The sequence below is a fragment of the Sebastes fasciatus genome, chromosome 5, assembly GCF_043250625.1.
Source record: "Sebastes fasciatus isolate fSebFas1 chromosome 5, fSebFas1.pri, whole genome shotgun sequence".
NCBI lineage: Eukaryota > Metazoa > Chordata > Actinopteri > Perciformes > Sebastidae > Sebastes > Sebastes fasciatus.
In genome coordinates this window covers 23,728,968-23,741,313 of record NC_133799.1, presented here as the reverse complement: position 1 = coordinate 23,741,313, position 12,346 = coordinate 23,728,968, and the positions used below count along the sequence as shown (strand labels likewise).

The 12,346-nt window shown below is 40.5% G+C and overlaps 1 protein-coding gene across 3 annotated transcripts in view; it reads left to right on the top strand.

Annotated features, from left to right (window-relative positions):
* The window catches only part of LOC141768038 (importin-13-like), a 40,647-nt gene that overhangs the window by 24,803 nt on the left and 3,498 nt on the right, over positions 1 to 12,346 (top strand). For 2 of the 3 annotated variants that reach the window (XM_074635922.1, XM_074635920.1), the window contains exons 14-21: positions 1,181 to 1,333; positions 2,436 to 2,516; positions 2,631 to 2,768; positions 4,231 to 4,327; positions 7,862 to 7,914; positions 11,335 to 11,401; positions 11,524 to 11,582; positions 11,739 to 11,828. In XM_074635922.1, coding sequence (XP_074492023.1) covers positions 1,181 to 1,333; positions 2,436 to 2,516; positions 2,631 to 2,768; positions 4,231 to 4,327; positions 7,862 to 7,914; positions 11,335 to 11,401; positions 11,524 to 11,582; positions 11,739 to 11,828 — 738 coding nt within the window. The remainder of the gene's footprint in view (positions 1 to 1,180; positions 1,334 to 2,435; positions 2,517 to 2,630; positions 2,769 to 4,230; positions 4,328 to 7,861; positions 7,915 to 11,334; positions 11,402 to 11,523; positions 11,583 to 11,738; positions 11,829 to 12,346) is intronic. The other variant, XR_012593982.1, reaches the window with a different exon arrangement.

Genomic DNA, 12,346 nt, shown 5'->3' with positions numbered 1-12,346 from the left:
ACAGTAACAGCATCAACATTGTGAGGGAAGGTAGATTGAAGGAGGGATGAGAGATGTGCCTTCTTCATAGTCTTTTGTCTCTGTTACATCACCATGGAGACAGAGCAATGATTAAACACTGCCGGTGAAAACCTAATTAATGATTTTACCTGGTTTGTGTGTGTGTCAGTGAGATAACCGGCATGAGAACGAGCCATTACCTTCTTTCTGTCACATTAATACCTGCACATTGACTTTGATTGAGATTAAATATTTTTTATCTACCAATTATTTTGTTCATTAAGTAATGATGCTCATTATTGATTCTGTTGTTTGCTGTATTTATTATATAAATAGAATGACAAATGCCCCTAATTGTAAAAAGTAAGGTGTCTAAAAAAACTGCTTACTTTGACTGTAACCAAATAAGAAACTCAAAGTATTCAATGTTTTGAAGTGGGGTTGTATGAGGTACTTATCCATAGTCAGTGTATTACCTACAGTAGATGGCGGTCGGCACGCCCCCAGTTTGGAGAAACAGACAGGAATACCAGTACGGGAGCAAAGCAATGTACTGCTGTATGTCCATCTAAAAAAAGTCAATATCCGTTTAAGTGTACGCTATATTTAAAATATTTTCAATGCTTAACCTCACGTCAGACAGCCCTTTCTGACGGGAAAGTGAAGCAGTCATCTATGTGCTCTTCAAAGCCACCAGACTCCATTGACAAAAACAGAAATTTTACCTCGCAGAACACAGGAGTTTCTGGTCTACCGCTGCCTCAATCGGTTACTGTTTTTGTCAAAGGAGTCTGGTGGCTTTGAAGAGAGCATAGATAGCTGCTTCAGATCCCCATCAGAAAGATCTGTCTGACGGTGAGGTAGAGCAGTAAAAATATTCTAAACATGGCGTACACTTAAACGGATATTGATTTATTTAGGTGTCTAAAATCCGTTTTTCTGCTACCGTCCACAGCAGTACATTGCTTTGCTCCCGTGCTGGTACTCCTGTCTTTCCATCCATTTTCTAAACTGCTTATCCTGTTCAGGAGTACTTAGCTTTTAAGGTTTGTTTGTCTTCTTAAATATTTTAGCAGTTGTTTTTCAAGGCAGGCACTAAATGAGCCAGAGATAGTGGAGTTGTAAGGTTGTAGAGCAAAATCTCAAATAAGATAATGTGTTTCTTTCTTTCTCCTTCCAGCCTAATCCCTCCAATAAATTAGCAATCATCCACATCTTGGGGCTGCTGTCCAACCTCTTCACTACGCTCGACATCAGCAAGCAGGACGATGAGTCAGCAGAAGGCTCAGCACCACCTGTCAAAACAGCCCCACCTCCACCTGGACCAAACCCAGTCAGTCACCACACAAACCTTCATCATCATCATTGTCATCAGTGGGGTTGAGTGATTGGACAAATACATTTAGCAACAGGCTGAATTGACCATATGTTACATTTTGGGCTGTCAAAGTTAACGCGATATTAACATGTTAACGCAAATTTGTTTTAATGCCACTAATTTTTTTAACGCATTAACGCAACTTGTAATTTTTAGGTTGTAGCGGGCTCATTTTTAAAGCTAGAGTGAAGATCCTGGTATCATATGAAACTAGAAAACCGAAGGAATCCATCGTCCTACTTACGTGTCGGGAAGGAGGCTGAATAACGCTCCAAACTTACACTAAATTTTGACGAGGAAAAGCTGGCATGGCCATTTACAAATGGGTCCCTTGACCTGAAAATGGGTTCTATGGGTACCCACGAGTCTCCCCTTTACAGACATGCCCACTTTATGATAATCACATGCAGTTTGGGGCAAGTCATAGTCAAGTCAGCACACTGACACACTGACAGCTGTTGTTGCCTGTTGGGCTGCAGTTTGCCATGTTATGATTTGAGCATATATTTTATGCTAAATGCAGTACCTGTGAGGGTTTCTGGACAATATCTGTCATTGTTTTGTGTTATTAATTGATTTCCAATAATAAATATATACATACATTTCCACAAAGCAGCATATTTGCCCACTCCCATGTTGATAAGAGTATTAAATACTTGACAAACCTTTAAGGTACATTTTGAACAGATAAAAAATGCAATTAATTTGTGATAAATCGTAATTGAATATTTTAATCGATTGACAGCCCTAGTTACATTTAAAGGCTTTAAATCTGCAGTTTGGTGGTTGTGTAGTGGGGCACATGGTGCTCGCAGCAATATGAGCTCCTCTCCCCCCACCACCCCCTGCTGCCTCCACCGCTGAGTACATGTCGCTGGTTGGAGGGATGAGGGTGGTCAACAGGAAATGTTTGCCCTGTCACTCAACCATAGTAATTAGTAATTCTGCTGATAGGCATGCACCCATGTGTAAATGCTAATCTCTAATGCTAGTGCTTGTTTATGACTTTCAGTTCATTCCTTTTTAAAGTGTTTTAACATTAATTTGTGTTTTTCAGGTGGTGGTGGTTTTGCAACAAGTGTTTGCTCTCATACAGACCGTACTCAGTAAGTGGCTCAATGACTCGCAGGTTGTAGAGGTGAGTCATCGCCGTGTGCGGCCACATACAGTCAGACTTCTGCTCTTTTTATAAAATCGGTCCACATAACCAGATATAACATTTCAGTATATCTGCTCTCATGTCGTCCCTCAGGCGGTGTGCGCCATCTTTGAGAAGTCGGTGAAGACTCTGCTCCACGACTTTGCTCCCATGGTGTCTCAGCTAAGTGAGATGCTTGGACAGATGTACAGTACAATTCCCCAGGCCCCAGCTCTTGACCTCACACGACAGGTACACACTCATACATGTGTACACACACACACACACCAACATTAGTATTCTTCCTTTAATACTTAATGTATTTTCGAGATTTGTTAGAAAGGGCTGAGTAGGAGCTAATAGGCTACGCGCCAGTGAGCCCAAAGTTAATGAGGATACAGTATAAGTTTATAAAACTTCATCCACAGTTACAGTATGTATTCATGACTAAACTCTCAAGCATCATATGTTTGTCCACATAAACTTAAACTCATTACATGTCTTTCAAATATGTTTTACCTATGTCATAATTTAAAAAATGAACTGACCCAGGTGGAGTTAATACGGGGAGATTTCTGCTAGAGAAACCTAATTTCTTGTACACGTCGATCATAGCGGTAGATCTTTGCATTCAGATTAATTCGATCCAAACTGCAACTGGAACTGGAAATTATGCTAAAATAAATAAAGTCTGTTTCTACAGCTGAACATTATCTTCTATCTAGCTAAGTGGCAATAGACAAGTTTTTTGCTTTTACGTGTCATTATCAAGTAAATGTTAATTGCACAATGTAATGACTATAGAATAATGACACAATCGGCGTTAAGATTGGTTCCTTATAAGCCTCGCTTTCACTCTGCAATTCTGTCTGCCCCCGGGTACGATCGCCCTGGAAAATGAAGGCTCCATTTATGGCACAAAGGAAGTGCGTCTTTGCGCAACCAAAACAGGAAGAAGATAGCGCTTTTGTTTTCCCTGGTAGCTATCGGTAGCTATTCCCAGTTACCGAAGAGGATCAATGTAAGTTCTTTGCAGTCCCTATTCTCAGTAGCGGAAATGGCAGAGTGGAAACAACCGAAGTAACCGTGGAAAACAAAACGCAGTGTGTCCTGTGCAGTGCTGACAACTCTTTTCTAATGAAAGTAGCTCTTGGCAGAAGAGCGTTGAACTGCGATTACTCTGAGCAGTTTTGGGAATGAATTACAGTATAATATATTTGAATATATTTCTTTCTTTTTCCCTGATTGTCTGAATAAATTCATAATTTTGTCGATAGTAGTAGGCTCTGAAGAAAACAAAACGAACTGGTTGTCTTTTGCGACCGCGGCACCAACAAATAATACCACTTGGAAATGCTAAAGGGGGAAAAGTTGTCTATTGCCCCTTAAAATTAATTTGCACACATTTGCTGTGTGCTCTCACTACAGAGCTTGTTTTCTCACAGCGCCATCAGTCCAAATGCTTTGACAAAAAAGGAAAAAAATAAAAACTCTGCAGGCTGCAGCATCATAAATCAGTCATAGTTTAAAAATATGGGCGCAGTAGGGGAGATACCTGATGCTAACCAGCTATATGTGAACACAGGCTGCTTCTGCAGTGCATGTAGAGACCTCCTGTGGTTTCCTGCCGTAGCCTGTTTTTCCTTCCAATATCCTGGTTTCTTGTGTGCAAGCGAACACAGCGAGTGTCTGATGTGAAGTCCTGCTGTTTCAGATGGTGCATATCTTTGCCAGCGAGACGGACCACTTCCCACCCATCAAGGCTCTGTTTGAGCTGGTTACCTCGGTAACGCTGTCCATCTTCCAGCAAGGTAGGAGGTCTAGCAGGGGCGGGACTGTGAATACTGTCAAATGTGTCTGTGGTAGAATGTTGAATGATCATGTTTGATTTCACAGGATCCTAAATATAATATCTTGGTATAGAAGAGGAGAAGAGTGAAATTGTAAACAAATTTGTAAAAATAAAAGTAAACAAATTGTTAAATATATACATATATATTATAGGGCTGTACTGAATGTCATTTTTTTGGTTTACATTCAAAGCTTCTATTGAGATTTTCAAATGGAGCTTCAAATCTGATACCAAGGTAAACACCAAAACAACAAACACTTAGATCTAGTGTAAGGAAATTAAACAGGCCATAATTCCCTCTCTAATATCTATTTTATATTGCTGTGTTTTAGTCAGGTTTTTCACCAAAAACTAAATTTGACATGATTACATTTGAACACATCCTGATAGTTATAATTTACCTTTTGCCCAGTCATTTTTAATGAACAGAGCTTGAGTGCATCATAATGAAATGCCTCCTCCGTTAACCTTGGACATCAGTGCCGTTAACGAGGACTGCGCTGCCCACCGACAGCTAACAGCTAACATTAGCTAGCCTTTCTCCTGCCGATTTCAACACAAATTTGTTGTTCGCAATGTATCAGGGGAAAAACTGGGACCCCTGCGGTACTGTACAAAAACGAGTAATGTCAAATTCTCAGAATTTTGGCATCGACTTGGTACCGAGGTATCCAACCTCGTAATAACCCTAGTGTAGCCTGATCTTTATCTGCAAATGTGCAGAAATACCATGTTCAAACAGAATTAATTGACATGCAAAAAAAAAAAAAAGCTGCGCAGCATTCAAATGTTGTTTTAGAATTTGAATGTCAACGTTATGAATGAAGCTTAAATTATTCGCTACAGCCCTATTATATTATGGTGATATACTTTCTGTACGCGAGGACTGACGTGTTGTTGCATTTCTAGACAATAAAACATGTCAGTCTTGGAGGCCACAAATAGGAAAATAACAAAAGGTCAGAGGATACTGGACTCTGTTGTCTCAGTCGACCTCTAAACGTTTACTCTCATTACTCATTGATGCAGTCGTCTGTCTGCTTGATGTCTTGGATGATCATTTTTATCAATGCAGACTTCTGTTTCCACTGTTTAAATCATTTTTACTCTATTATGGTTTGCTTTAAACGTATGTAATCAACACGTTGCAATGTTATCTATATCAGCCTAGTATTTGCTTATTTAATTTTTTTGAATCCATTTATTTGAATTTACTGTTTCAGTGTTTGGGTTATATTTTCATTTTGTAAATGTTGATCAGATGTTTCTTAATGTGCGTGTGACCCCGGGGCCAGACTTAGGTTCTGATTTTCACTCAACATAAGATGGACATGAATGAGATGATATCATTTCATCCGCTACCACCTGGGTTAGAATACTTGTCGTACCAGCTCTGTCTGCCGCTCCCCTTCCCTTTGTGTTGTCCCTTCTTTCCTCTCCTCCTTTCCTGCTTTGACCTGGTTAAGTAATGGCTGCCTCTCCTCCTGCCTCTAAACTCTTTCTTTTCTGAGCAGGTGCCTTTCAGTAGACAGTATCAGTACAGGATACAGTCACAGCACAGAGACCACTAGCTTATTCAGTTGGCTGACATATAACACAGCAGGGTGGGCCAACTCAATACGGCCGCCGCCGCCGCCGCTGCTGTGCTAGGATTAGAGTCGGGCTCTCCATCACAGCCCTCTGAATAAGCCCTGTATTCTCTCGAGGGGTTGTGTGTGGATGAGGGCTGGAGGGGCGGTGTTGAGCAGGAAACTTGTTTGGAGTCTGGGAACAGCTAAAGCTGGGCGCTCACTACAGACGTTTCTTCTGTTTCATTACAAGTTTGTAGGGCTGTCCCGAATACCTTTTTTAGGCTTCGAAGCTTCGGCGAGAAATATTCGAAAGTATTTGAAGCTTAGCGGCGCACCGCATCGCAGCAGGCTGACATGTTCTTCTGTCTGTCTCCATCTCCCCCGTTTCATTGCCCGAGACAGCACCGCTGCCGCACTACTGTACACACACGCACCTCTACACACAACTAACATCGATATAATCGATTGGTACCAACCATGTCATACTAGCTTGTTGTGAAGGAGGTTAAATAACGCTACGGATGCGTGTAGCCGACATATTAAACCCTCCAAAAAGAATGTGAGCGTCAATGACAAAGTCAGTTTGATTGCATCGTTTTCTATTGGAATGTCCTAACTGGCCGGGAGCAACAACGCGTTGCACATCACCTTTTTTTTTTAGCTGAACTTTTGTCAGACGCCCCCTTTCTCTTTATTCCTTATTCCAACGGATGAGGAACGGCTGATTTGGTGAAGTTGAAATTAGGAGTTATTTATACAATACCTCCTCATTTCACTACAAACACCTAAATAGGAGGGAGCAGGCTGGATGGAGATCACCAGGAGATCACCTGAAAGTTTACTCAGGCTACTGTTTGCTGTATTGTAATTTTCAGTAAATATCGCAGTATAAAACCTGTTTTCTGTTTAAAAAACACAAACTTTGGAAGATAGCAAGTACTACTCACCCATCTTTTAAGTGGTTACGTCTCTAGTCTGATCTTGACTGCACAGCTGATAGGTAGATAGAAGTGCATATTTAATTGCGATTAAATATTTTAATCGATTAACCGCCCTAATATATATATATAAAAAAACGAAGCATTCAAATACTAATTTGGAGGTCGTTTACCACGACAATGGTCGAAGCTTCGAAGCATTCATGTCAGTCCTACAAGTTTGCTGTTGGAGTCCCTCCAACATCAATCTTAAGTGAAGAAGAAGTTTGAAAGTCTCGATGTGGATTCTTCAGTCCAGAAGCTTCTACAGGAAACGTGTGTTTCATTGTGCCACCTACTTTAAACAGTCGTGTAGTCTGTGTCCAGCAGCATTAGGGGAGGTAGTGATATCAGAACCCATCCTGATCTTAGAGTGCGATTCATACGGATGGCTTTGGGTTCACCTTTGAAGCAAAGGGGATCTTATTGACCAGCTCTGAATGGACCCCTTTACACAAACCTCCTCCCCTGAGGCAGTCTGAGAGGACATGTGTTGTTTGATCACGTTGATACCAGCGGTGCCTCGTGGGAAGGAGGTGAAAGGGGGTCCATTCAGGTTGGGTGACCTCTTTCCCTCCAAACTGTAACAGTAACAGAGGTGCCTCCTGGGTTCCCACTCCAAACCCACTTTTGTTTCTTTAGGTTTGTTCTTTTTCTCTCGTTACTTCTTTCTTTTTTTCGTTACTCTCCAAACAGACCCATGTCTTTGTCTTCTGCCTGTTTTTTGTTTTTTGGTTGGTCTGTTCTACCAAGACTCTGCCAAAGCTTCATATGCCCCCCCTCCCCCTTCTCCCCTTCGTTCCTTACTCACGTGTGAATTATTTCAATGAAATATTTTTGAGTTCTCTTTTATTTCCACATGACTGTTGAATCTATTCAGTTGCTGTTTGTATATTATTCTTATTCTCTTATGATTTCTTAAGTTTCATCTTTATTATATTTTAGGACCCAGGGATCATCCTGATATTGTTGATTCATTTATGCAACTCCAAGCTCAGGTGTGTTTTTGGTTTCTTATTTCATTCACTTTGGGTTTCTCTCTCTCTTTCTCTCTTTTTCTGATTTCTCCCTGTTTCCTCTGTCCTCTCCTCCCCTCTCTCTCTGTCCTTTGTTACTGGGCCCTTAGGTGTCCCATCACATAGGCGAGGCGGTGGAATGAAACGAGAGGGGAATATTTGAAAAAAGAGACGTCTGTCTTTCCTCAAATGCTTTTGATTCTAACAGTCACCTCACAACACAAAGTACGGGCCTCGTGTAGTCCTCGACCAAAGAAATTCTTAGTCGACTAACACTCATTTGATTTTGTCGACTAATCGATTAGTTGATTTAATCAATAGATCTGTAAAACCAAGTTTCTCCACAAAGAATCACACAAAAGCACCACTTTAAATCTTGTGTTTACCAGAAATGTGCTCAGAAGTCTTTCAGCATGAAAAAAGCATTAAAAAAATGACTAATCGACAAAAGAAATCTTAGTCGACTAAGACCGAAACAACCGATTAGTCAACTAATCAACTAAGGGGGCAGCCTTAGTTTTCAGTTTACCTTTAGTTCTTTATTTGTGCGTATTACAAAATAAAAGAGAATAAATATACAATAATGTAAGAAAATGCGCAGGTGGGGTAAAAAAGAACCCTGAAGGCTTGTAAGAAGAACCACCTATCATTGAATTAAAGACAGCTGTATGTGCTCGACACCAATTCACAAACAGACATAAGTATTTTTAAAATATCTAAAAGAGAGAATACAATTTCCAAACAAGAAATACTAAAAGATGATAACTGCAGAAAAAACACCTAAATCAGTCTGATTATGCTCAAGACAGTAAACAAAGCATTGATAACACATCAATCCTTATCTTGTATGTTTATCATTCTTAAGGCAGCGATTTTTCGTGCGATTAATTCGCACGTCAATATATTTTTTCAAACTGTTTTTGTCGCGAGTACTTTAGAACAAAAAAATTATATAGAATTTTAAATTTTTCTGAGCTTTCGTACCACGAATAAAGGCATCAACCAATCACGTTGTGCGGAATGGGTTGAGTTGCGCCTATTTTTATGAAACAACAACACGGAGGCTCCGTAGACTGAACCAAGACGGAAAACTTTATTACTCCTTTCAACCTTGACAAAGGCAGCGCAGACCAGATCCACTCCCTCCTTCTTACCTTTCACAATAAAAGCTCTAGACATATAATATTCTCAAGTGAGTAGTAGTAAAGCCTTTCCTTGTAATACTCCCCCGTGTTCAGTTAATTAACTGATTAAAAAAAAAAACACTGGCAGAGATCTTGAATGGCCTCTAAAAATCACACTGCTGTAGTAAAGTGTTATGGGTCCATGATGATTAATCACAGAATAAGAAATTATTTTTAGATAAATTTGTAACAATACTCTGTAAATATGCACAGTTAGGTAGGGATGGGAATTGATCAGATTTTATTGATACTAATGCTGTAATCGATTATTTATCGATTCCCTTTATTGATTCCTGATCAATTTTCTGTGTGGAGAATAAATATGTAGGCCTACACAGGTTATCAGCATCAACGCAGCTGTTTCATTATGTTTTCGGGTTGTCCGTCCTTCCGTACTTATGTCGGGACCATTCTTGTTAACGTGATATCTCAGGAACGCCTGGACAGAATTTCTTCAAATTTGCCACGAACGTCCTCCTGGACTCACGGATGAACTGATTAAAATTTGGTGGTCAAAGGTTAAAGGTCACTGTGACCTCATAAACACGTTTCAGGAGAAAATTATGAAGTGATGACATTTTAGACAGACATGGATGTAAAACTGCAACTCGACCGGTTGGCGGAGGCAGACAACCACGAGGCGGTAATTCTAGTTATCTCTGAGTCTTAACACGGTGTAGTCAGTGTATGTCAGTGTATGTCTGCTTAATAGTCCTTTTACAGACATTACAAGCAGCACTGTTGTCGTCTTTCTTCGTGAAATGAAGCTACACTTTGGACCAATTCTCCCTCTCCGCCTTGCTGTTGCAAGTTTCCAGCTGCGTAGATGCAGAGTTTGACGTCATGTCGCAGAGTTTGACGTCGTGATCCATGAGTTTGACGTCATGACGAGCGAGTTTGATTTCATGACCCAATTGCATGTGAGTTTGACATGATGAGTCATGAGTTTGGCGTCATGACCTAAACCTTTTTTTCAACACACAACTGCCAGAAAAGCAAGCCGGCATCGATAAAAGGAATTGATTACCTCGGAGGCGTACAATTCTGATTGATCGGACAATTTGGAGCTGGTTCTCAACTGAAACCGGTTCTCTATTCCCATCCCTACAGTTAGTAGTAGTCGTATTAACAACAATTAAGAGAGACAAAACGGTCTAGATGATTTTTTAATATGTTTTTAAAAGATTTCATAAATCCAAGATGTCTGGAAATTCTCATGACTCACAGAGGGACATTTAATCCTTCTATAAATAATCATATTTGATTATTATTCTGCTCAAAAGGCTGCTTAGAAAATATTAAAATGAGCACTTGTGTTTGGACATTTTATGCATGAAGATTGACTATTTTAAGCACTTACATTTTGTACTCAATCTTCTCCCTTTTTAAAGTCAACATCAGGGCACATTTGCTCATTTTGGAAAAACATCAGCACTCTCGGCGCCTTAGATGAAATATTTTAGTTGATGCGGCGCTCTTGGGAGGCTGATGTAACGGCGTCGGTATCGACGTTGTGGTCCCAGGTGACTGGTTAGTCTCTGAGCCCGGTCCTCCTCTGAAGTCATTCCAGCCCGGAGCCGATCAAAGCCCAAATGAATTAATATTCAGCTAATATTAATCAGTTCAGACAAATTGGCTGATGGCTCTTCTGTTTTATATTTTTGTCTTCATTCTTCTTCCTTTTGTTTTCTATCTTTGGATAGATCTGACCTTCATCTCTCTCCCTCTCCCTCTCTCCTCTCCTCCATCCTGAATGAGTTCATTATTACAAGATGATTATTTCTCTTTATCTGCACATGTTTAATTACTTACACACTTCTGTTGCATATTCAATCCAGTCAACCAAAAACAAGGAAAAGTAATGTTTCAAAATAACAATTGATTTCAAGAAACAAAACCATCATTGCCTTTAGTTTGACTTAAGTTTCCAATGATTTCAAAGTTTGATTTTTTGCAATTTGTTTGTTATACCTGCTGAGTTCTGCATTGGAGGATCTCTGTATGAGTTTGGATATAGCAGATGGAGAGAGTACTATAGCCTGGTAGGCAGATCTGTTCTCAGTCCTGTGTTGCTGTCAGATCTGGCTACCAGGCTGAGCGGGTATTGTTGATAGCAGTATTTCTGAAGGAGCTTATGCAGTGGAATGTGGTGAAGCAGTACCGATTGGGTCGGGCCGCCAGAAACATGCTCTGTTTAATGCCTCTATCTGCCTCTTAGGCCCTCAAACGGAAGCCCGATTTGTTCTTGTCTGAGAGTCTTGACGTGAAAGCAGTGTTCCACTGTGGTGAGTTGGCACGTCGTTTACACAAACACACACCCCTACACACTGTTCTGGGTGCTTTGCTATCTTGTTGACACCTCCGTCAGTAGTTTATTTATGTTTCTGACTCTTTCTCCCACTTCTAGGAGTTCTGTCACTCAAATTTCCCGAGGCTCCGACAGTCAAGTCAACGTGCTTGTTCTTTGTGAGCACACACACACACACACACACACACACACACACACACACACACACACACACACACACACACACGACTTGAAACCCTGCAAGAATATTTATATTCATAAATGAGTCATTTGGCTTTAAATGTCCTGATTGTCTCTGTTTGTTTCTGCTTCAGACTGAACTGTTACCCCACTGCTCAGATGTGCCTCCACTGGCCAGAGTGGTGCAGGAGGACGGCAAACTGTTGATCCAGGCCGTGCTGGAGGTGAGGAGCACCACATTAAACTAGGGCTGTAAAGTATTTAATACTCTTACCAACATGAGAGTGGACAAATATGCTTCCTTTATGCAAAGTTATGTATATATTTATTATTGGAAATCAATTAACAACACAAACAATTACAAATATTGTCCAGAAACCCTCACAGGTACTGCATTTAGCATAAAAAATATACTCAAATCATAACATGGCAAACTGCAGCCCAACAGGCAACAACAGCTGTCAGTGTGTCAGTGTGCTGACTTGACTATGACTTGCCCCAAACTGCATGTGATTATCATAAAGTGGGCATGTCTGTAAAGGGGAGACTCGTGGGTACCCATAGAACCCATTTACATTCACATATCTTGAGGTCAGAGGTCAAGGGATCCCTTTGGAAATGTCGTCAAACGTGACAAAAAGCATACTTGTCTACTGGCAATGGGAAAGGAGTCTATCGCCTATTTTTAGCAAGTTTTCCTGCGTTTACAAAACCCACATATACGCACTAGTTTTGGTGGAAA